Source organism: Arctopsyche grandis, chromosome 10, assembly GCF_051622035.1.
Source record: "Arctopsyche grandis isolate Sample6627 chromosome 10, ASM5162203v2, whole genome shotgun sequence".
NCBI classification, from domain to species: Eukaryota; Metazoa; Arthropoda; class Insecta; order Trichoptera; family Hydropsychidae; genus Arctopsyche; species Arctopsyche grandis.
In genome coordinates, this window is record NC_135364.1 from 29,359,178 (window position 1) to 29,383,523 (window position 24,346).

The following is a 24,346-nucleotide window of genomic DNA, read 5'->3' on the forward strand; positions in this document are numbered from 1 at the left end:
ATGAATCAAGAGACATATACATTTGAAATTTCGTATGAAAGGATAATTGGTAAAATAATGGAAATCTTTATATACATCGAAAATTAAAAAAAATATGTTTTATATAATACCCCCCTACAACACCTCGCCTCATATATACGGAGGTACGGGTTTTGTGAATGGAAGGGGGAGGGGATTGGGAGATATATAATAGACTAGTGAATATATGTAACTATGTAACCATGAGAATATTCTAGCGGTTAGCGTATAATGCTTTGAACAAAGTGGTCACGGGTTCAAATCTCACTGGTTTTGCCGGCCAGACCTTGGATTTCTGCGATTAATTTCATAGTTTTTAATAAAACGTGGGGATGCGTTCCAAATTCAATGTGCTGGTATTGACAGTTTGAATAGGATCGCTCACAAATGTCCAATTTCACCTGATTTGGGCCACGGCCCGAGTTTGCACAAAACAAGGCCGTTTGGGCTTACCTTCTACCTTCCATAGCACTGTCACGGACAATTGACAACGTCTTGTGACCAAAAATGGGAATGAATTGTCATAAACCAGCAGAATAGACTCGTGGTTTGCATATAATGCTTTGAACAGTGGTCACGGGTTCAAATCCCACTGTTTTCTGCTGGCCACACCTTGGATTTGTGACTCCAGGTCGATCAGAGTTTGCCAATTTATCTGAATTTCATAGGAACGGTTCGAACAAATTGGCAACTTTGCCCGTTTTCTCAGAAATCTCGAGTTTTCAGCAATCTAGAATTTCGCTGAATTATATAAAATACTGCAAATGCTTACAAATTTGACCATAAATGTCTCCGTGAATGTTAATTAATATGTATTTACTTTGTATAATAATACTTATAATATTTAATATCAAATGTAGAATGTTTCTGGCCAGGAAGGCGCATTAGGGTTACCCGTTAGGTCTGGTATAAATAAAAAATAAAAAAAAACTTGTTGCAAAATAGCCGTCTTGTAGGAATATTTGTTACTTACATACATATCTACATACCTAAATATATGGAGGATGTCGTACATTTTATAAGAAAGCGTATTATAGGAAAATGTGTTATCTACATATATGAGGAATGCCACATGTGATATAAGAAAGCGTGCTATAGGGAAAAGTATGTTTAAACATCAGGTGAAAGAAACCACATTGTTTATAAAGTTACGGCAGTCAAACTACGTTCATGCCATTACACATTGTATTATAACAACGTAAATTTTCTCAAAAGTAAAATATTATAAAATAGTTATTATGAAACTTATACAACACAGTTTTCACTTTCAAACGCGACTTTCACTTATAAAAAGACGCAACATGCATTCAAATCGCAGTTTCATACAAATACACCGAGACAGAGGGGGAGGGGGGGGGGGAAGCCACCTAATAATGCAAGTTTAGGACAAACGAACGTGCGGATGCAAGGATAAATGCTAGCAGGATATGTTTACTATTCAGTTGCGAGGGTCCTCAGTAAAACGTGGGCCCCTGAGGGAGGACTAGATTGCAGGGACACACAATATACGAGCAGGGGATGTGTATGTGCGCCATTAGCCGTATCCATTACCGGAGGGGGGGAGGAGAGAAAGAAAAAAAGTACATAAAGTGGTATAAATAATAAAACCGCTGCAAAATGACGGCGGTCGCCAAATTAAATTGGCGCACACTTGAGGACCGGTGGAAATGTGTGGGGGGTGCAATGTGCGCCATTTTAGCTAGGTCGACTCGCTTATTTGGTGTTCGATGTTGTTTGTGTGATTATCGGATTGTTTCATTTTAGTTGTGTGAGAATATTTCAGTGGTTAAGTATTAAATTTTATCGTGAAAGCATAATTAGCAAGGAGGGGATTTATTTAGAATTATGAAAATGGAATATTTAATATGTTTAACAATATTAGTTTAAAAGACATGCATCGCAAGCAAAACCTTTTTTGAATATTATTAATGTAAGGAAGGGATGTTTGAATGTATGTACCTACCTATGTATGCTAGTTTTCAAGTATGGATATTTCAACTATCAGAAGTTATAAGCCCACTTCAGAGGCTAATAAATTCAATCAATAAAGCCATCTACATGAGGCCACCCCCCCCCAACGAATACAGTCTGAGAGACCCTTTCTATCTATCAGAAGTTAATAAGATTGCAAGAGATACACGTGGTCAACACTGACAAGAACACACATGAAAGTACATACATATACATGCTCATTTGTAAGCGGACGGCCGGACAAGAGTGCATATTGACAACGAACCGTAGCGACAATAGCCACGGGTGTGATTCATGTATCAAAATTACACGTTGAAATGTCAACGGGCACAACACTAGTTTAAGACATTATTCAAATGTCAAAAACATGGATATTATTTAAACGTAAAATCTTATTATCGCCAAGTTGTACTGCAGGCATTTTTTTTTTAAATATTTAATTTAAAAAAACCTTTTTAAAGTTATGTACGAATTTCAATATGGGATATTTAAATAATATAAAATTATAAATAAAAATTATCATATTTTTCCCAGATTTCATTCATACATAAATATAGTCAATTTCTATCCATATTTTTTAGTGGCTGTACTTGAGAGCCACTGATATATTTCTATATATTTTTTTTTCTCAGAATTATTTTCGCTTTATAACAGTCTATTTGGTATACATATATTGTTATTTATACTGCAGAAATATTATGTATAAGATGTATTATGAGCATTTATAAGAATTGTAAATAGATTTTTGAGCCCTTTTTCCTATTATACTGTACATTACGTAACCTAACCTAACCAAATTAAATTAAATTGTAAAATAGAAAATGATCAGTAGCTATTAAAAAAGATATAATATGTATTGTGAACATAATTTCGTAACAATAAAAAGCATTTAAAAAAAAATACTGCAGAAATAAAAATTTGGATTTAAAATTGAATTTATTATGATTGAAATATATATTTTTTAATAATTATTTAAGATTAAATAAAGCTTATTGGTTTGGGTCAATACGAGTCAGCACTAAGGATTATATTTTTTAAATTTAAATTAATTTGTTTGTCGACGTACGCAAATGGATTGCGTACGTTGTCATATTTTAGACATTTTTGACAACGCAAGTTTAAATATGACTTAATAATTTATGAAACAAGCAAAAAATTCCTTCATACATATCTATTTCACGAAATCGGCAGATATTTTGCTAATTTCACCGAAAAGAAACAACGAGCTTGCGTTAATTAAGCATTTTCTGACACTTTCATGAAATGAGCAATTTCGCGAAATCCGATCATTATTAATACATGCGATACATTAGCAATTTAAACGAGCGCTTCTCAACTACATATTATTAACGACCCAGTCGACGGATAATCGTTACCGGCGTCACATTGCGTAATTAATTCGCGCGTTAGCGAAATAATTAGACGGGGATTTTCACCCACGGCGTTACCTACGTCTATATCAATATTCATTAAATTCGGCAGGTGAGCGATAAACGTGCACAATCATACGAATATTATAATTCAACAAAAAAAAAAAAATGTGGATAAGAACCGGTGTTGTATGTAACGCGAATTGACAGAGCCGATCTGTAAATCCAATGAGGCGTTTAACGTGTTCATCCAACCCAAAATATAACCGATGTTCGTAAGAACGTATCGTAATTTTTTTTAATAACATTCTGATATGTTTGTGTGTATTTTAATCGAATAAAAATATGACGTAGGACAATATGCTGTGAATATAAAAATCGATTTTAATTAAACGTCTTATCAAATTAGTATTTGAAAATAATATTAAATGGAGTTTCGGTAGTAATTGATGGGTATTTCAGGTTGAATGGATGCACGTTTGAAAGTTTCCGCTACTGTGATTTTTGACAATGGTCTGAAATCCCTCAGATATTCTATACTCTTCATTTGTTTACCGCGCTTTTCTATTGACGGTTTGAGAATATCTGATTTTGACGGTGGGATCGAAAACGTTTATTATTATGTAATGCAATGCTTTAATGTGGAAAAAAATAACGAGAATGGGCTTAACATCTGCACTAATACATATGTATGATATCGATATGAGACATTAATGTATCTTATATAGGATATAAATCAGTAAAAATGTAATTCATTACAACATCATAAATACATTAAATATACAGGTTTTACACTCCAAATTGAACACTTTACAAATCAAATTAAACATTTTAAAAATCAAATTGAACACTTAACAAATCAAATTAAATATTTTACAAATCAAATTAAAGATTTTAATATATTTTGATGAATACTATTTTTAATTATTTTAGTGTGAAAAATTTGTTATATATTTAACTAATTCTTTTTCATTAAGAATGATCCATAATTATATGTATAATATGTACATAAATATTTATGTATTAAATTATTATATGCGTAAATAAACAACCTATGAATAAATTATTTAATTTGATTTGTAAAGTGTTCAATTTGAAGTGTAAAACCTGTATATAAAATTGGATTTGAATATAAATAAATTCAGCACAATTCCAATTAACCCTTTTAAACGAAAACAAAAAATAGTGTGGCCAGAACACTATCTCAATAAGCATGTTTCAATAGAAACTACTCAATATAAAATAGTATTAACAGTGGGAGAAAATCTCAAGTGAAAATACGTACTTTTGACTTTGATTTGAACTGGACTACTACTTAGAGAGATTTGAAAGCTGAAAAGTACTACAAATGAAAGATAAAATACCCGAATGACAGATTTTGAGACATCGAACGAATAACACCAAGATATAGAAAAATCGCGCGATTTAAAAAACACAGATATATCTCCGAATCTCGAGCCAATGAACATTTTTTATTACCAAATTCGTGTTTACTGGGCATAGATCTATAAGAAAAGTCATATCTGGTCTCTGAACCTTTTTTCGTGTCGAACAGTGTAATGAAATGTCCGTCGATTAATTTATAAGACTAGAATAAAATTAGTTCCGAATCAAATTCAATTGAATCTATTCAAAAATTTAAAGATGATTTGAAGTTTGAGAATGTTAATCCAGACAGTTTCGATTGAAATTATTAAAAACATAAATTGTAACCAAAATAATAAAAATTTATCAAATACATTACATACATAAAGTCATACAATTACCTTTGTCCTTTTTGGGGGAATAAACGTTTTCATTTTTATAAGGATATCTCCATTTCGTTTGGTCTCGCAATTCTCGTTCCCTCGCTTCCTGGACCAATTTCACAACACGCTCTGAAACGAAACAAATAGAAAACGTCACTGTCTAAAACGACAAAAAGCGAAAACGAAAAACGGTTCGCCAGCAATGGCACAAAGTTATCTATATATATGTACATATATTGTATACTCAGTAGTAAATAGAGAGACAGAGCCAAATAAAGCGCCTCCGAATACTGTTCGACAAAAATAAGCCGGTGAAATTACAAACGTATCATATTACAGCTCATTATTTCACCATTGAAATACAAGTGAGAACGATGTTTTGTGTTGAAATACCCATAAGGTTTACTTGAAAATAGTTTCGGGGTTTACCTTCGTAAAAGTTTAATTTCGTAAAACAAAAGTTTTGGTTTGGATGTATGTATTCACAAATACTGTACAGTTCCGATCATTTGCAATCGTATGTTATTAATAATAATGGTATTTAGAACAAACATAATAATAACTTATTATTATGTTTGATCTACATATATATCATGCTTTCTGTTTGTTTGCGATTTAAAGTGTGTATAAGCTCGGGAATGTTTTGATATTGGATTCACCGACTAGAAGTTCATAGTCGAGTCACAAATAATGGTCCAAATTTTTATTACATAATTAAAAAAAATTGTATTATTAATTTAATTTAAACAAATAGTTGCGTTTTTTTTTACAAAATCGGGTAAAAACGTTTCAAGTCAATAATTTATTGGTGCATTTCTTTTTCGGCGGGAAACAAGTAGGGAAGAATCCGGTAAATTACTCAAATACAATTGTCAATTACATATGTAAGTAATTGCTAGAAAAATGTTATGAAATTTGCTATCGATTCATGAATTTTTTTCTTGTGTAAGCATTTCATAGTATAACATGAATTATAAAAAATATATATTTATGTACATAAAATAAATATACTATTTTTTATATCCGTTGTTTTCGAGCATGTATTTGGAACTTATATTTATTTGGAACGCAATAGGATATTTGAGCAAACTACATAATTGAAAGGCATATTTTTTGAAGTTTTTTTATTACATTTATGAAAAATAGTTAAGTTAGTTAACAAAAAAATAATTAAGATCGAAAGTAAAGACATTTGTTATGACTGTTCAGAAAAATTTATTCCAATTTTAGAAATAAATATATTTATATGTAGGTAATAATTGAACACAATTAATAATTGAACTACATATGTACATATGTACATCTACATATAAAAAAACAAAAGTTTTTTTTGATAAAAGTAGACTACAATTTTGAAATAACAGTAAACTAACAGTAAAATAATATGTAATTAGGCATCATTTCAACTTTTCTTCAGAATAAAAATTAAATCTCGGTTAGAATTTTACCAACACAATAGTCATGATTCAGGGTCAAAATAAAAATTGCATATGATCAGAATATAAGCTATTAATTGTCACAGTAGAAATAATTAATAGCCATAATAAAAATAATAAATGGTCAGAATAAATGGTAAATGACCATTCTGACCGACCAATGCATTTTGACCGTTTGATGTAAATTTTGACCACAAACGAAAAATTCTGACCCGAAAAATTCGAGCCTTATAAAAATTATAAATTGAATAGAAAAACTAATAAAAATTTTTGAATCATTTGAAGTTATAAAGATTTTTTTTAAATAATTAACCAATATATTAAGTTCATATGTGGGTATTCAATGGTTAGGCTAGATTATGCGACTATTAATACGATCAATAGTAATACTGATAATATATAAAATACATGGAAAAAGAAACAGAATATTTTTAAAAAACTGACCGAATAAAAAATACAAATAATAGAAAATAAAAAAAATGTAGAAAATACCAAAAAATAACAGTTGAATTCAATTGTTGCCTCTGTGTATTCACTAAATTTATTTATTATTTTTATAATAATAATAACAATAATATGACCAATGTGACCTGACAGGTTGCCCCAAAGTGTCACACCAGTCTTACAAAAAAAGAAAATAGCAAAGAAAAAGAACAATAAAAATCACCAATCATTCATCTCATTCAAATAGACTCGTGTTGAATCCCATGAAACTGACCAGCTCATCAACATGACAATTGACCAGGTCCAAATGTTCATCTATCACATTAAGGAACAGGAAAGCCTTTACAAGAGAAGAGTTATTGAAAGCAGACGTTTTCGCAGGAATAGGTTGGAAAAGTAAACGACGACGCAAAGTTCTGCCGCATTCATACGCCCAAAATTTAAGTTCCGATAAAATCGAAGGGTTGTCAAAACTTCACTTTAATACTCCAAAGAAGTATTTGGAAATAGCAATAATTCTTCTCGAAGATAGTGAGTCTCAAAGCCCAGAACACTTTGTAAAAAGGCAGTGGGAAATAAATAGGGGTAATATTTATATTCCCTCATATAAAGGTATCGAAGAAACTTTTTTTGAACTCTTTCTATCAAGAGACAGAATTTAATTTCGGTGGAATTCCAAATTACAGACCGAAAATTTTAATTACAATAAAATCGAAGGGTTGTCAATTCTTCCCTTTAATACTCCAAAGCAATATTTGGAAATGGCAATAATTCTTCTCGAAGATAGTGTAAATACATAGGTACTTTACAGAGAGGACTACGCCAAATTTTAAGACAACACTTTGAGTGGTTATTTTATGAACAAAGTTGATTTTTAGAAGCCATTTTAACCCCTACGACCTCATTCGGCCGGGGCCATCGCGATTGGCCGCATCTCTACCCAAACTACACCTCTTTGACGTGAGACCGCGTCATTCTTTGTCGGGATTTGCACAATGGCGTATTTTTGGGGGTCTCGAACGTTGCGCGTATTAATTTCACCCCATTGTCGGAACAAAAACGGCGAGCCTCTTTGAAATGGATATACCTCACTGTTTCTCGCCGGCAATTTGGCCATTTTGCCGTTTCGTTTGCGGTTCAGCCGCCACTGTGCGCGTGCAGATAAAACTGCGTCGGTTGCAACTTCATCTGTCCCCGTGTTTAATTTGAGATTTACGGCCGATGTTTGGTAAATATGCCAATCATGGTTGTTTAGAATGCAGAGACGTTCGGTTTGATGTTTGCGCGGAGGCAATGATTCAAAGTCATCGTATGTCATCGACGGACGAACTCATTTCAATACAATAATTTGCCATCGTAACGGGTGGTCTTCGAAACGATGAGAGACTACACGGTAATCGAGATGTTTACGTTGCGAATTTAATAAATCACGTAGTTAAGTAGCCGACGTGTTGTGAAACAGACTGTGTATTCATTTTATATTCAATGGTGATTAAAATCAAGACTTGCTATTGGTCAGTAATGACCCTTTGAAAAAAAAAATGCTTGCAGGACACTGTCTATAAATAAAATTATGTTTTAATTATATATACATATGATGAAATATTTGATATATACATACTAACATTTGTCGAATAAAAAAAATCATTATTTTTATTATTAATTTTTTTTTAAACTAGCAGACCTGATTTGTAAGCGAAAAATAAAATTTGTATCTTTTGCCGAGTTAAAAAAATCATATTATATACAAATAGTAGTGGGATTTAACATGTATAAATAGGTCTTCATCATATATTTGATGTGTCATTGATTATATAGATTCTAAAAAGTAATTCAATAAACGCTGTTGATGAGCGTTTTACCGACAACTCACTTCAAACATGTTCGCGAGAAAATTCTCACATACGTATGCATGTTCATATAATTCATATATGTATACCTACATACATACATATAATGCTTAGTATATAAAGAATAATACAAAGTAAGACAGTTCTGCATATTCAAAACAAAACCTCATCTGTTGTTACTACGTACATATCTATATAAAGTAAAAATATATACAAATAACCAAAGTTTGAGCGTTTGAACTTATTCAAAAGCGCATTTGTAAGCAAACTATACATACATAAATACATATGTAGATACATAGTATAACAGAGTGAATAAACAAGTATAAGTTGTATTTTAAAAAAAAAAGTACTATTGCGCTGATCATATTGATTTATGACCCGTCTGAAAAATATTGAAATTTATTATTTAAATTTTTTTCAAGTAATTCCACTCGAATATCAACGTTTTATTGAGCGAGAAATGAATTCACGTGCACTGAAAGGGGTGTACTATAATATTATACGGGGATGTAGGTTTTTTTTTTAAACACAAATTACGACCGGAGACATAAGTCGTTTAGAACGATGACAGTTGTTGGATAGACTGACTCGATAAAAGCTCCTTTATTGCTGATTATTAACCCGATATCGAGATACCGGATCGTACATCACTAGCTACTACCAGATACTATCTTTCAAATATTGAAAATAGCATAAAAATTACAGGGCTTAAATTCGATTCGCCTGCTGCTTAAACGTAGAATTGCATATTTTCTAGCTTAGGATTTATTGCAAAAATGAAAGTATCAGAGTTGTCTTGCAAAATATCTTGTACATGTTCTTTGTGAACATCCTCGAGATTGGCAATTCAATTTTTTGATGTGCGCAATACTACGTAGTCCACTAATGAATTATTTTCTCTGACTACGAAATGCTGGTTTCTAGAGTTTGTCTGTACTATATATGTACCCTATAGTAAGCAATGAGAAACTCATATATCATCTTTTTAATCTCAACAATGCCAGAAGATTCTCAGAAATAAATTGAAGGATTTAATTCAGGTAGAATTTGTCGAAGCGTTTTTCGCTACAACGAATTTATCAGCAAACTTCCCAACCAACAAATCTCATTGAATGTGGGCTCTTTACGTCACCAAGTCAACGAATTAATATCGATAATAATTGACGAAACAAATATTGCTATTTTTGAAAAATTGTGTGTCAAATAGCTCACTATGCACAATTCAAAATTATTAAAACTATTTTCTAAAATTTGTTACGGCTATTGTTTTTGTAAAAGTTTATCTATCTAGGAATTTGCGAAATAAAAATTAAAAAGAGGAGATTTGTATGAGAAGGCATCATTTCTGATCGACTTAAATTTTGTTAATCAATATAAAGTTTCATGTGAAAAGATTAATGTTGTTTGAATTACCTACAAAATATATAGACACACATTCATGTATTAAAATGCATGAAAACGTGACCAGTCATCAATCGAATTTTCTCATTTATTTATTGAAAAATCAACAGGCCTCAGATCTAGAAATTCATAAAAATAAAGAATAAATATAACAAAATAACATCTGAGCCCAATTATAGATTTTTACAAAATACATAATATATCTAGTGGTGATCGGAAAAATGCACTCGAGAAAGTTGCACTCTCGAGACATCCAAACTTTCAAAGATGCTCAAGGAGAACTAACGCAATAGAATTCCACAAAAAAGCGTCAAGGGGTAGTTGTATGTTATCCGAGGGTGCTAACCTTTTTTTGTGAAATTCTATTGCGTAAGTTCTTTTTGAGCGCCTTTGAAAATTAGGACTTCTCGAAACTGCGCTACTATTCAGTGCAATTTAGTGCATATTTCCGGGAACCATATCTAGTAAATATAGAATGATCACTAAGCTTAATATTGATACTATTACAGATCTCAGCATATGGGTTTTTTATTTTGCGATTTTGAAACCTACTTAAATAAAAATATGCCAAATTTAAATACGGAAGGCATCATAATGGGAGACAGTTTTTATATTTCAATCAAAATTGATTATGACAACATTAGCGTTTTATAGACGGGTCGTTCGTTAGCTCTGGGCCAATCTGCACGCGGCAGGACGGGTTAGTTTCATATTTCGGTGCACGCTCATTACCAATTCAATTCGGCATAAATAAATATACACGAATTCGGAAAAAAGGGCCAAAAAAAAAGCAAAACCGTGTCATAAAAACGTCCACGGTCGGCAGAGTCTCAATAAAATGTGACGACAAACAGCGATTGGTGGCGATGTCGCCCGGGTTGTTGGGACAAAAGACGATCCGGATGCGGAATCAATCCGGATTTATAAATGTATTATCATAATGTAATATAATAACGATCGTTCGAAGCGCTTTTTCGGCAATTACCGGTGTATATAATAACCGTAATGTCAGAATGTGTTTACAGCGACGGCGAATTTCGGGAAAAAACTATTGTGTATATATTGTTAGCCGACACGCGATCCTCGTTGGAAAAATTAAAGAGTCGTTAAACGAAACGATAATGTATCGAAATTCTCGGATGGGAGCGTTCAATTTTGTGCTGAAAGCTTCGAATCGAAAATAAATAATGTATTGCATTCGTATAAATTTTGCATGTGAATTTACTATATTATTTATAATCAATTTTCAAGGCAGATCAAATTAAATACGTTTTTATTGTATCGATAAAAAATTCATCGTCAATATTTTAATGATCGGAACGTTTGAAACGAAATGTATTTATTTTATTTACATAAATGTTCAAAAATGACAAAAGGAAAAATGCGATTTGTTTTCAATTTAAAAATTTCTCTTTAAAAGCTTTGTTGTGACTAGGGATTGGAATTTACCGTCAAATTTCATTAACCGGTAAACGGTAAATGCTTTTTCTTACTACCGGTTTACCGGTATTTATTTAAATGAAAATTTAATTTACCGGTACACCGGTAAATGAAAACGTTAACCTAGATTGTATCGTAAATAATTAAAAATAAATCCCAGATGAATAAATGCATCAAAGTAAATTTGTAATAATAAATAAATATTATATTTATTTATTTTAAGTTTGGACCACTTGAAAGTTTCGATCATAATCGAAACAACCATCTGATCGAATTTATTACGATTTGGTTGCCAGTGAATTTATCAATTTAAAATTGCGACATTTAATTCTGAAAATAAACAAATTCTAGACAACCCAATTCACAAAACGCCATTTGCATCGATTTTTTATGTAATATTAAGCAATAATTTACCGGTATAAACCGGTATACCAGTTTTGCAATTCCCAGTTGTGACTGAATACGTCACGAAAAATTTCAACGCTGAAACATTGCACAAAACTGCAAATAATACGGTGACAGAGAAAGCACCCCATCGTACCCTCCCCTCCCCTTCATGAGAATTAATTTATAAACCTAGCCTATTTCTTATATAGCGTGCATGTATGTATATATTTTTTATAAGAAAGTTTTCTGTAGTGCAAATTATACGGTCGATTAATTAATATTTTTATTTAACTGCAGTATTTTTACACTTCGAAAATTATAAGCCTACTCCGAATTTAATTTGATTAAATTTTACGCAATATCTTTCGGAAATAATGTTAGAGAATAAATTTTACTTGTGAATTGAGTTTGGAGACAAAACAAAATAAAATGTCTATGTATATTTGCGGCAATCCTCAAGGGTTGGGTATTTCTATGAATTGACCGTGTATTTACAACAAATAGTCATAAAAAAATATCGTAACATAATTGTGAAATAAAATTTTATGTAGAAATAAACGTCACAAATCGTTCAAAGCAACCGATAAAATGTTTGATTATATGACACATCCGTTTATATATTGATCGTTTTAAAAGTACACACACAAAAATATTTTTTGCAAAAACATTTTAAATATATTTAATTTAATATTCATATTTAATTGTTCAATATGAAAAAAAGCTGAAAACTACCTACCTACCTACACATAATCAATATCAAACACCAATAGAAAAATGAATTAATTAATTAATTAAATAAATTTTCAATAGATGGCGGTAAATTCTCTGCCAAGCGGAAACATTAGTAGCGATCAGTATATATATGTATATAGAAGTTTTTTTTATTTTGTTATTATATTCGATATACGTTTAGACAGTGGTTTAGCTGTAACGAACAAATGTATGTCGAATCGAAACGACTATTATAATACGGCGAGCATTATCTCAAACAGACGGAATAGCGATATTATATGTATATATGATGGCAGTTTAAATTAAAAATCTGACGTACATTCTCCAGAAAAAATAGCAATTCCTGTTGGATGTAATTGTCTTTCGAGATCGTAACAACTCTGTGGTGATATAAACCAAAGAGTAATATTTATATTCGTTTATTATTTATATACTGACCACTTGTATACTGAACGATGCACATACTGGTATTTTGCCTCAAAAGCTGGCCAAAAATCAAAAAATCTAATTTTCACAAATTGAGTTTATGTTGGGGTCCCAAAGCAGGTAGATAAATATGACGTTACACTGTGGAGTCCTTACCTGGGTTAAGCTCACTAGCTAAATGTATGTAGTTGCATTTGTGTGATTTTGTTTTTGTTTGCGGCATTTTGTTGTTAAACAACTTTCCTTGTGATTATTTTTATGCTAAAAGTGTTTTTGATGGAAAAACTTAGTATAGACGTTGAAGAACTAAATTTCATTCCATTTAAAATTGTATTTTATATGTTTCGACCTGTCAATAAACCCTACTATTTTTTACTTGGGTTTCCTATACTTTTTTGTACAAATTGATGTTTTTAAACGTATTGTGCTTATTTTAGCCAAATCAAATTTATGTGATATGAAACTTTAGGATCTCTACTTTTATTCTAGTAAAACAAAGTTTGCACAAATAATCAATAATAATTAAAAGCGTATTTTGGAACTCCAATTATCTACTTATTTTCATTCATTATTTATACTCCAGTATCTGAAGAATCTGTATTTTTGAAATTATTTTGAAATTTTGAAAAATTATCAACAATTTTAAGATTGTTTAAAATCGGCAATAACTCGCATGCAATAGTACAGAAAGAAATTTTCTTGGAAAAAACGTAAAAAATTTTTTTTTGCCAGATTTTCAGGCCAAATACCACTCTATGCCCAGGATACTGGCCGGTTAATATATGTAAATGCTGACGTTTCACACTGACAAAAAAGACAGACATACTTATCGGTAAAATACAAGCCTTTTTAAAATGTAAACTTTAATGCCGAATCATCACTGTTCAAGTGATGTTCTCTGGTCAGTTCACGCTCCGCACCGCTACCTTACCAATATCAACAAATAACGACTTAACGAGTTTGTTTTCTAGATTTTTTCCTCGAATCAAACCACACAGATTATTTTATTTAATTACGTGCACATATATTAAATTCCCCACAGTTTTGGTCGGATTCAACACACTTGTACGAATGTTCTCGAAGTTACGTTCGATGTTCCAAAGTAGAAGTACATACCTACATACATTTGTATATGTGCTTAGGCTATATCTGCGATACGAACAACATAGTGTCACAAATACCGAGTGGGGTGGGTCGGGCGTGTATAGCCACCGAGCAGGGGCGTGCAAACAAAGGGCGGCGGCCCCAGGCGGCTCGCAAATCTAGCGTCAAAATTACAGCTGCCGCCGATGCAGGACTCTCCTGCCGCCCACCCACCCACCCACCCACCCACTCACTTTCCCTCCCATCTCATCTCTCCTCCTCCCCCTTTCGTCTCCCATACCTTTCAGTGGCCAATTACGGCGTGCGCGACGCCGCCGCTTATTTTGTGGGCAAAATAAAAACCGTCCGCGACATGGTATGCAATTTTCATTTTCGACGGCAAACATTTTTTCACAGCACTTCTGGGTTTCGAAATTCACTATTTTCATTTCAGGTTTTGTTGGAGGTTTGCTTTTCAACTCGATGAATTTCGATTCGAACGGACTTAAAAAGGCACGCTCGAGTTATTTTTAACAAGTAGGTATACACAAGTAGAACAATGTAACTTTGATTTTGATTTTTAAATGCTTTTTATTATCACTAGACTATGTTCACAATACATTTTATATCTATTTTAATAGCTACTGATCTACTGATCATTTTCTATTTTATAATTTTAATTTAATTTTGTTAGTAATCATAGTATTATATTATTATATTGTTAATGTACAGCATAATAGGAAAAATAGCTCAAAAACCTATTTAAAATTCAAACAATGTAACTTGAAAATTTAATATGTACCAAATGTTAGATAATGATAATTCAAAAACATGTTGTCTGGGCGTAGTAAGGCTTTTAAAGATCGATGTAATACATCAAAATTATTATTAATACCGTCTTGATATTCAATCCTTATTACTATATATACATATGTACCTGCATAAGTTGTAACGATATATGAAGTTTCGTGATCATGCGAAAATTCGACTTCGATAAAGTAGTGAAATCGTATCAATACCGTTTTTATTGGGTACCATTTATCGGCCCGTCAAATAAAAAGAATGCCCGTCTCTAAAATAGCTCGCACGACAGATTCTGTAGTGCGAGCTATTTTAGAGATGTTGATTTGACATTAAATGTCGTTTTGACATTTGTCGTGTTATTTATTTAATATTATCCTGTTTTTATTGTTTTTGAAAAAATAATTACACCTACTACATACATTTATACATATATAAAGCGATCGCTATTAGATTAATTTAACTTTTTCGAACTCGTGTTTCAATATTCATATTTTCACCAAATATAATATTTATTCAATTAAATCGTTGAATTTATTGGTCTTTTTGTATCGTATAATGAAGTGAAAATTAGCTATAAGACCGTTACGAAAGTGGTAGCAAAAAGTATTTATTTATAACACGCGTAAATATGTAGATAGTCTAGTTTAGTTTTCGCACTTGCGAAGATCAAATGTATGAATACTGGCGCACTCTAAACAACAAACGCTTTACTCAAAAAGTTTCTCTTGGACCGGTAAAATTGTACCATGTATTAGTAAGATTACAAGTAAATAATTGCAAAATTCTTATATATTGGTGGTATGATTATTTCGATGTAGTTTTATTTATTCGTTTTAAGTTTAAGTTAGGAATATTGTGGTATTGAGTCTCCAATGGTCGAAACAATACAGAAAGATGATAAAAATAAAAATATAAAGGTACATATATAGACAGACAAATACAAAACATCTCTGCGAGGCCCAAATGGAAGAGAGAAGATCAAAATTCCACTCATACATCACATTGAATTACATATGAAAATAATGATGGGCGCAGACTACCAGACAAATAGGTTAAAATAATCTCCGACAACCTACGCTGAGATGGAAAACATCACATCCAGGCTCAGCAGCAACGATTTCATTGAGAAGTCAGATAGTTATTGGAATAGGAACCATTCGATAAAGAACTATGCGAGCAGGAGGTACAACCATCAAATGATGATGTCTACCACGCACATAATTATTAGGGACATAAAGTCCCAACTGTTCCAGCAACAACGGGCATGACGTATTACCACGTAGAAGCTGGAGAACAAAACGAATTATAATAAATTGTAATACATAATGATACTTTTATATAAAGCCAGACACATATTCAGGATCAACGATTTCATTGAGAAGTCGGATAGCTCTTGGAATAGGAGCCATTCGACAAAGAACTGTGCGAGCAAGAGGTACAACCATCAATTGCTGATGTCTACCACGCACATAATTATAACGGACATAAAGTCCCATTCCCAGCAACGAAGGGCATGACGTATTACCACGTAGAAGCAGGAGAGCAAAACGAATTACATATAATACATTGTAATTAATCATGATATTTTTATTTAAAGCCAGACAGACACACATTCAGGATCACCGATTTCATTGAGAATTCAGATAGCTCTTGGAATAGGAGCCATTAGAAAAATAACTGTGCGATCAAGAGTCATCAAATGATGATGTCTACGACGCACATAATTATTAGGCACATAAAGTCCTGTTCCAGCAACTAAGGGCATGATGTATTACCACGTTAAAGCTGGAGAACAAAACGAATTGTAATAAATCATGATACTTTTATTTAAAGCCAGAGGGACATTAATCGAAATTAGTCACCGTGATTTTGCTTAAAAATGTTTAAAATTAGAATCCAATCAAATCACGCAATACGGTGATAAGGTAGGACTGGTTTTTGTGATTATTGTGAGTAGTACGCATTGTGGCGTCGTTCGGTTTTCGTCGCATTGCGTCTCGCCGGTAAGTAGGCCTTCTGTAGCGGGCAGGAAGAGGGATTGGAGGGTAGTTGGGAGGAGGGGTGGGTGGCAGGGCGTCGAGTGGGTGGTGGGTAGTGGGTGGTGGGTGTTGGTTGGGGGTGGGTGGTTGCCTAGCGACGGCACCGGGCGTGAAGGCCGACACGCGCGGGGCGGGCGCTGCACACCTAGGGGCGTCGGGACGCCACGCCACCTGCACTCTGCGTCGACATTTCATTTTATTAAATATATTATATATTATATTATATTATATTACTATTTATTTTATTGCTATTTAATTGGAATATACAGAAGGCTGAAATCTTATAGATAAAACCGAAACGGCGTCTGTAATTCGTTTCTAATTGGCTGTCGTCTCTGATTGGCTGTCGTCAAAGTCGTTTCTGATTGGTTGAATTGGTCAAAGACGTTTGTGATTGGTCGGTTGTTAATTAACATATTTTTTTTTCGATTCAAATATCTAATATATAATTTCGAAAGAGGCTTTGCATATATGTACATATACATACATATATGTAACCTTGGTTGGTTGGTAACATAGGCGCCGATTCGATTTTTTCGATTAAATTCTATCGCTATCGATTATCTGAATATTCGTACTTTATTTGGTATTTGGTGAAAGAAGAAGAGCACGTGAAACACTTGGAAGAATTTATTGGCATGTGAATATTTTCAATTACATTTTTAATATATTTGATTTGCCTATTATTGATAAAAAAATAGTTTTTTTCAATTTCAACTGCAATGTATTTTATATATTATAAATAATATATAAAAAAATCCTATTAAATAAATTTATTAGAAAATATTTCTGATGTTGGCGGATTTATTCAACAAAAATAAAATTTTAATTGTCATACTTTTTTTCGATAAAAAATTTTATAACTTGTCAAATTTATATTTTTCAATTTACAATTCGTATTGTATTTTTTTTATTATTCTTATTTGTATCACTGTATTGATGTTATAGTTTATTTTTTGTATCAGTCAGTATGATCTAATTTTCATTTTTGAAATAAATAAATTACCTTTTTTTTCCTATGACTCTATTCTTATATTATAAAATTTTCGATGTACTTACTGCTATTGATTATTTGCGGTGGGTCTGGTTTTAGCAATTCTCGTTAAATGAACTCTTCTTTTCTACACTAATATAATTTGTCATCAATTTTGTTTATAATTTTACATTAATAATTTTATGTTTATTACAGCTACATGCATATGTATCTTATTTTATTTTTAATTTATACCATGAAAGCATAACAGGTAGCCCCAATGCGATTTCCTTGGCCAGAAACATTGTAAATTTGATACATGTATTATTAGTACTATACAAAGTAAAAACATATCATTTTGCAGCATTTTTAAACAATTCAGTAAAAACATATCAATCCACAGAGACATTTATGGTCAAATTTGTAAATTTGCAGCATTTTATACAATTCAGCGAAATTTGAGATTGCTGAAAACTCGGTCTAAGGTAGGATTACCTAAGATGCAGCCCTAATTTAGTATTTAAGTTTTTAGTAATAAAGTTGTATGTTTATTTGTCTACCATGCAAATGTACATAGTTTTCAATTAAGCATCATTAAATTCGGAATAAATAATATCTTGTCATTTAATCTTGATCATAGACGCTTTTGGAAGGATTCGTAGCTTGGGGGTAGACACAATTTTTTTTAAGTAAATATTTATAAATCTTAGATTCCATATTTCATGTTCCCGAGCAACACCGGGTAGTTCGGTTAGTGTAAATATAAAAACTAGTACTACATAGGTTGATTTTATTATTGATACTATGAAGTGTTAATGAATTGTAGGCGGGAGTCGATTGGATGCGATATTCAAATTCTTTATAAAATAACTAATTGTATCATTAGAATCAAATTGCATTTTTAGTTTGATTTTACAAAAAAATATATATTTATATGCCATTTTTAACACACTACCGGCTTATTTTTTATGTATTTAGAATATGAGCTTTTCTTTTCGAATTCTTTTATTGACCTCGTCAACATTTCTCATAACAAAGCTGAATAATTCAAAATTGAAAATACAAATCCTTCTTTAGAGGTATTAACCTAAATGTAAGCAATACATAAAATTACGAAACAGACATTAATTAAATTAATCACTACGCACACAGGTTCGTTTATGGGTAATCCTAAAAGGAGGATCATTACTGAGGATAATCTTCGAATATACACTACCGTCCATATGTTTAAGACCAAACCTATAACTCGATTTCTAATGTCCATTAAAATAATTTAGCGTAAAATAGTTCAAAGAAATGGGTATCATTTGTTTCCCTACACCCTTGGATTTAATTTGAGCAAAAAAAACAGGGATTATCCCATTGGTTTGTTGTTTTTTTTATATAAGGGTTCAAAATGGGCTCAAAGACACCGCGTGACGAATCGACACATGTTGCAATTCGACAACTCTACTATACGCAGTTTATGTTACGAACTTTTTTTGTTATTTTATCCTGCTGATATGACATCGAAACAGTTCAAAATAATAAACCCTAAATGAATTTGGTTCAGTTTAATCTGATCAGTCAGACTTTGAAGTCGTACTAGCGGAAAAATTTATAATACATAAAGAGGACAAAAATTTTTGAAGAAATATGGGAAAAAATAAAAATCTCACCATGGAAACTCGAGGAGCCATTATTGCTCTTTACAAACAGCAAAAAACCCAACGATATATCGCCGAAAATTTGAATATTTCGAAGACTGCAGTACAACAGACGATAAAAAAATTCCAAAATTCTAACAACATTATGGATTTATCAAAATCAGGACGTCCCAGAATCACAACACAAGCATTGGATCAACAAATGATATTATTGAGCAAGCGAAATAGAAGGATAACGGCACCAGAAATCGCCTCTGACATAAAAAAGACAGCCTTCAAAAAAGTATCGGTCACCACGGTTAAACGTCGGCTGATGGAAGTGAAGCTGGGAGGGCGCATAGCAGTAAGAAAACCATTATTAAGAAGAAATAATAAAGCGAAAAGACTAGCTTGGGCTCTTCAGCATCGTAATTGGTCAATTGAAGATTGGTCAAAAGTGATTTGGTCCGATGAATCGAAGTTTGAATTGTTCGGTTCGAAAAGACGAGTTTACGTCCGGCGCACTCCCCAAGAAAAAATGATGCCAGACTGTGTGCTGCCAACAATCAAGCATGGTGGTGGATCCATAATGATATGGGGATGTTTCTCAAGAGCTGGAGTTGGGAATTTAATCAAAATTGATGGAATTTTAAAAAAAGAAGGATATTTGAAAATTTTAAAAGAACAAGTTTTGCCGTGCGGCCGGAACTTATGTGGGCATGATTTTATATTCCAACAAGATAATGACCCAAAACATAAATCAAAGCTATGCATGGACTTCTTACAACAAGAAGAAGAAAAAAATAATTTAAAAATCATGAACTGGCCTCCTCAATCCCCCGATTTAAACCCAATAGAACTTTTGTGGGACGAATTGGACAGACGAACCAGAATCCATCGCTCAACATCCATAAATAAGTTTTGGAATCATCTACAGGAAAGTTGGAAGTCCATACCTCCCATCACACTTCAAAATTTAATAAATAGAATGCCGAGACTATGTGCAGCAGTGATTAAAAGTAAGGGTGGGTTTTTTGACGAAAGTTCAGTTTGACGTTTTTATTTTTTTATAATTTTATGTTTATTAATTGTTGTAATATCTTTATTTATTTTAATAAATGCGTATTTTTTGAACATAACTGAGTTTATATTTTTTAAATTGGTCCAAAATTGTGTAAAATATGCTCCAAAAACACTTTGGTCTTAAACATATGGACGGTAGTGTACAATTACATACAACACAGGTGCAGCCGTACAAATTCAAACAGATTACGATTTCGTGTAATAGATACTTTTGAACGTATCAAAATGGCGTGGTATTACCATAGATATACTCCCGCCGTTTTTCTCCTCCCCCGTTGCACGTACCAACATGACGATATCATCTGGAGGCAAAGGAGATCACAGACGAGGCAATTTATAGCCAAATTCACTGCCCATAACTAAATAAAAATATATCAAAATAATAAAAATAAATAAATCGACGCAGTTTCTGATCCGTGCTCACTTCGTGTGTACACAAGTCCAAAAGATGTACATATCTCGGCTGTTACACGATGTGCCGGGGTCGCTTGTGTACGCTGGGGGCACCTGCCAGCCAACAGGAGGTCGGGGAAGTTGGGAAGCTGGTGATGTCAGGAGCGAGGGGGTAGGAGGGGAGGGTCGAGGGATGAACACTTGAGGGATGAAAACAGGAGGGGTGTGAGGGCCACGGAGGAGGATGGACCGGTGATCGATACGGCTGTCCTGCGTCGGTGTGGGTGTTTGCTCACCGGCCCGAGTGGACCGAGGGGGATGAGATGGGGTGGTGCGGGAGGGTGGGTGGGTTGATAGGGGATAGGCAGCCGGGACAAAAGGACTAGACAACGACACACAAGCCGACCGGCTTCAATACAATATAAACCCACACACACCCGCCCGCCCACTCATCTGTCGACACAAAAGCGACCCTCAGATGGATGATGTCTATGATGATGGACGAGCCACTAGGTGGATGGGTGGTTAGGTGGTGGGTCCGATGTATATGTATGCCTATGGCCTGGACCGAAATAGAATTCGTCGTCTAATAAAGGGCACGGGTTCCAATAACGATGTTCGACGGTCGATGTTCACGAGTAGTGGCTAATTATTCTCTGAAGGTAAGTACTCGTCCTCTGTGCTGACATATCGAAATATAACACAGGCTCTCAATATAACAACGTTACTCGGAAATAAATGTAAGGCATTTACTCATTAAAAAAATCATCTTCAGTGATTTAGTATTTTTAAATCAAAATTTATAAAAATTTCTATAGAAAAGACATTATCAGAATTAAAATTTTAGAAAAAAAATGTAACTAGCGACTGTAGCGTAATGAATGCACTACTTACATAATTTGAATTCATTGATTTAATAGGGTCATCTATTTTTAAATTATACAAAAAAAAATGTATATTTTCGAGTAAATTTAACATGAAATTACATATCACCCAACAAAATATAATACAATTATTAATTTTATGTGTTGATAAATTAAGAAATTGACGGTCTTGAACATACCCAAAAAAAATCGACGTTTTATTTGTTAATTAAAAACATTCATTTGATACTTTCGTTATCATGATTGTTTTTCTTTTGGAATATGAATCGATGGAAGCTACATATGTACAATATAATAATAACTAATGGTGCTACCCGGCTTCGCTCGGTTCCGCTTTTGACGATCTCTTCTGTTTTAGCACGGATATAATAAAAGGAACTTGAAATGCAGTCTAGTAGTAAGAATACCGTTGAAACATGAAAAATATCATTTTTGATTATTTTATTAATAGAAGAGATATTATTTGATTAAGCATGGGAATTACTCCATTAAAATTGAATTATATTTGTAAATGATTTGTTGCTGTAACTATTATTTTAATTAATTAAAGATGGGAGGGATTTATTTAAGAATTTTGAAAACTTTTATTGGATATGTTTAATATCAAATAAATAAGTGAAGTAAAAATATATATGAGAGATAATGAGAGCCTATAATGCAAATTTTATAAGATATAGTGTGAACATGATAAAGTTATAGGCAATTAAAACCTGACATTTACTGTTATTTACAATGGATTAGATGTCACCGTCTCCAAAATTTTTACATCTTTAAACGTGTTTATTACGATTATTTTTCACCATCGAATTAGCAGAAGCAATTTAAACCTCTATCGGCGGCCAAACTTTGCAAAATGGCAAAAGTGATGGGAGGAATGTAGGAATTTCGTCAGACCGATTGGCGAAGTGAAGTTAATAATATCCTTGTAAAAATAATGCACTGTAGGCAATAAAAAAATAACTAACACTAAATGTACATTTAAGATATTATTTAAAAGTAAAAAAAACAACATTTTAGGTGCAACGCACCTAACAAACTAATTTTTTATAAAAAAATTCTAAAATTATATTGATTTCAATGTGGGACATTTTAATTATATGATAATTCTATTTATTCGTTGCAGACGAATTATTTAACGTATTTTTTCCAGTTTTTTTAAAAATTTAATTCAGAAGTATAGTTGAATCCCACTATATACTTTTCTTGGGACTACAGCAAAATCTTCTAGTGTCTGCACTTGAGAATCACTGGTGAATGAAGGTCTACCGTGATGTACATATAATATAAACACGTTTTTATTGAAATTTAAAGTACCACCACCACCAGTAGTATATGTAGCTCGATGGTTGCGTTAATACTAACCACACAGAGGTTTCCGGGTTCGAGCCCTGGGTTGAGCTCGATTGAAAAAAAATTATTCAGAGTATTTCTGCGGTGCTGCTGGTCAGACTTGGATACTTGTGCTACTTATGACTCCAAGTCGATCATTTCTCATCAAATTTACTTAATTAAGTTTCATATGTATAGACATACATACATACATATATTAAACAAATTGTGCATATACAATCTTTTCAAAGATTGAAAAATTGTTTTTTTACAAGCCTCATATCAGCTTACTGTCGCTTTTTTCCACTTTGTTTCAGTGTTTACTTATGAAACATTTTGTAAATGTATACATACAAATGTATGTACATACATACATACATACATCATTGCTCCTTTTTTATTTTTGTTTTTAATTTGAATTTTAATAAGACATGTCTTATTAAAATCCTGTACATTTACTATAGATATATTTATAATTTTTTTTTACATACCTATACCTACATATGTATACTTATATATACTGTCAATTACAAACATTCAACATAAAAAAACACTTAGTCTTTAATTAACCTGTACTAACCAACTGTATTAAATGTATTGTGAACATTTTTATAACAATTGTAAATAGCTAAATTATTTGCTAAGATGCCTTCAAGACTAACGAAAAGAAAAATAATTTGTAAACTAGATAATGATGACCGAATCAGTAGCAATCAAAATAGACTTAAGATGCATTGTGAACAGTAAAAAACTATTGACAATTAAAAATCAATTTATGAAACTGTAAATCCCAAAAAAATGTACCCAAAACATCACTATAGGTACATGTGTACCTACATACTTCCAAAACACACTCCAATATATCTAGTTCTCGAACAAATTTGAACATATTCAACATTGACCGTGT

At 32.3% G+C, this 24,346-nt stretch overlaps 1 protein-coding gene across 1 annotated transcript in view; it reads right to left on the bottom strand.

Annotated features, from left to right (window-relative positions):
* Positions 1–24,346, bottom strand: part of LOC143918421 (Fanconi anemia group J protein homolog) — a 97,174-nt gene that overhangs the window by 21,623 nt on the left and 51,205 nt on the right. Inside the window, exon 4 of the mRNA XM_077440345.1 lies at positions 5,126–5,236. Within this exon, the coding sequence (XP_077296471.1) occupies positions 5,126–5,236 (111 nt within the window). The remainder of the gene's footprint in view (positions 1–5,125; positions 5,237–24,346) is intronic.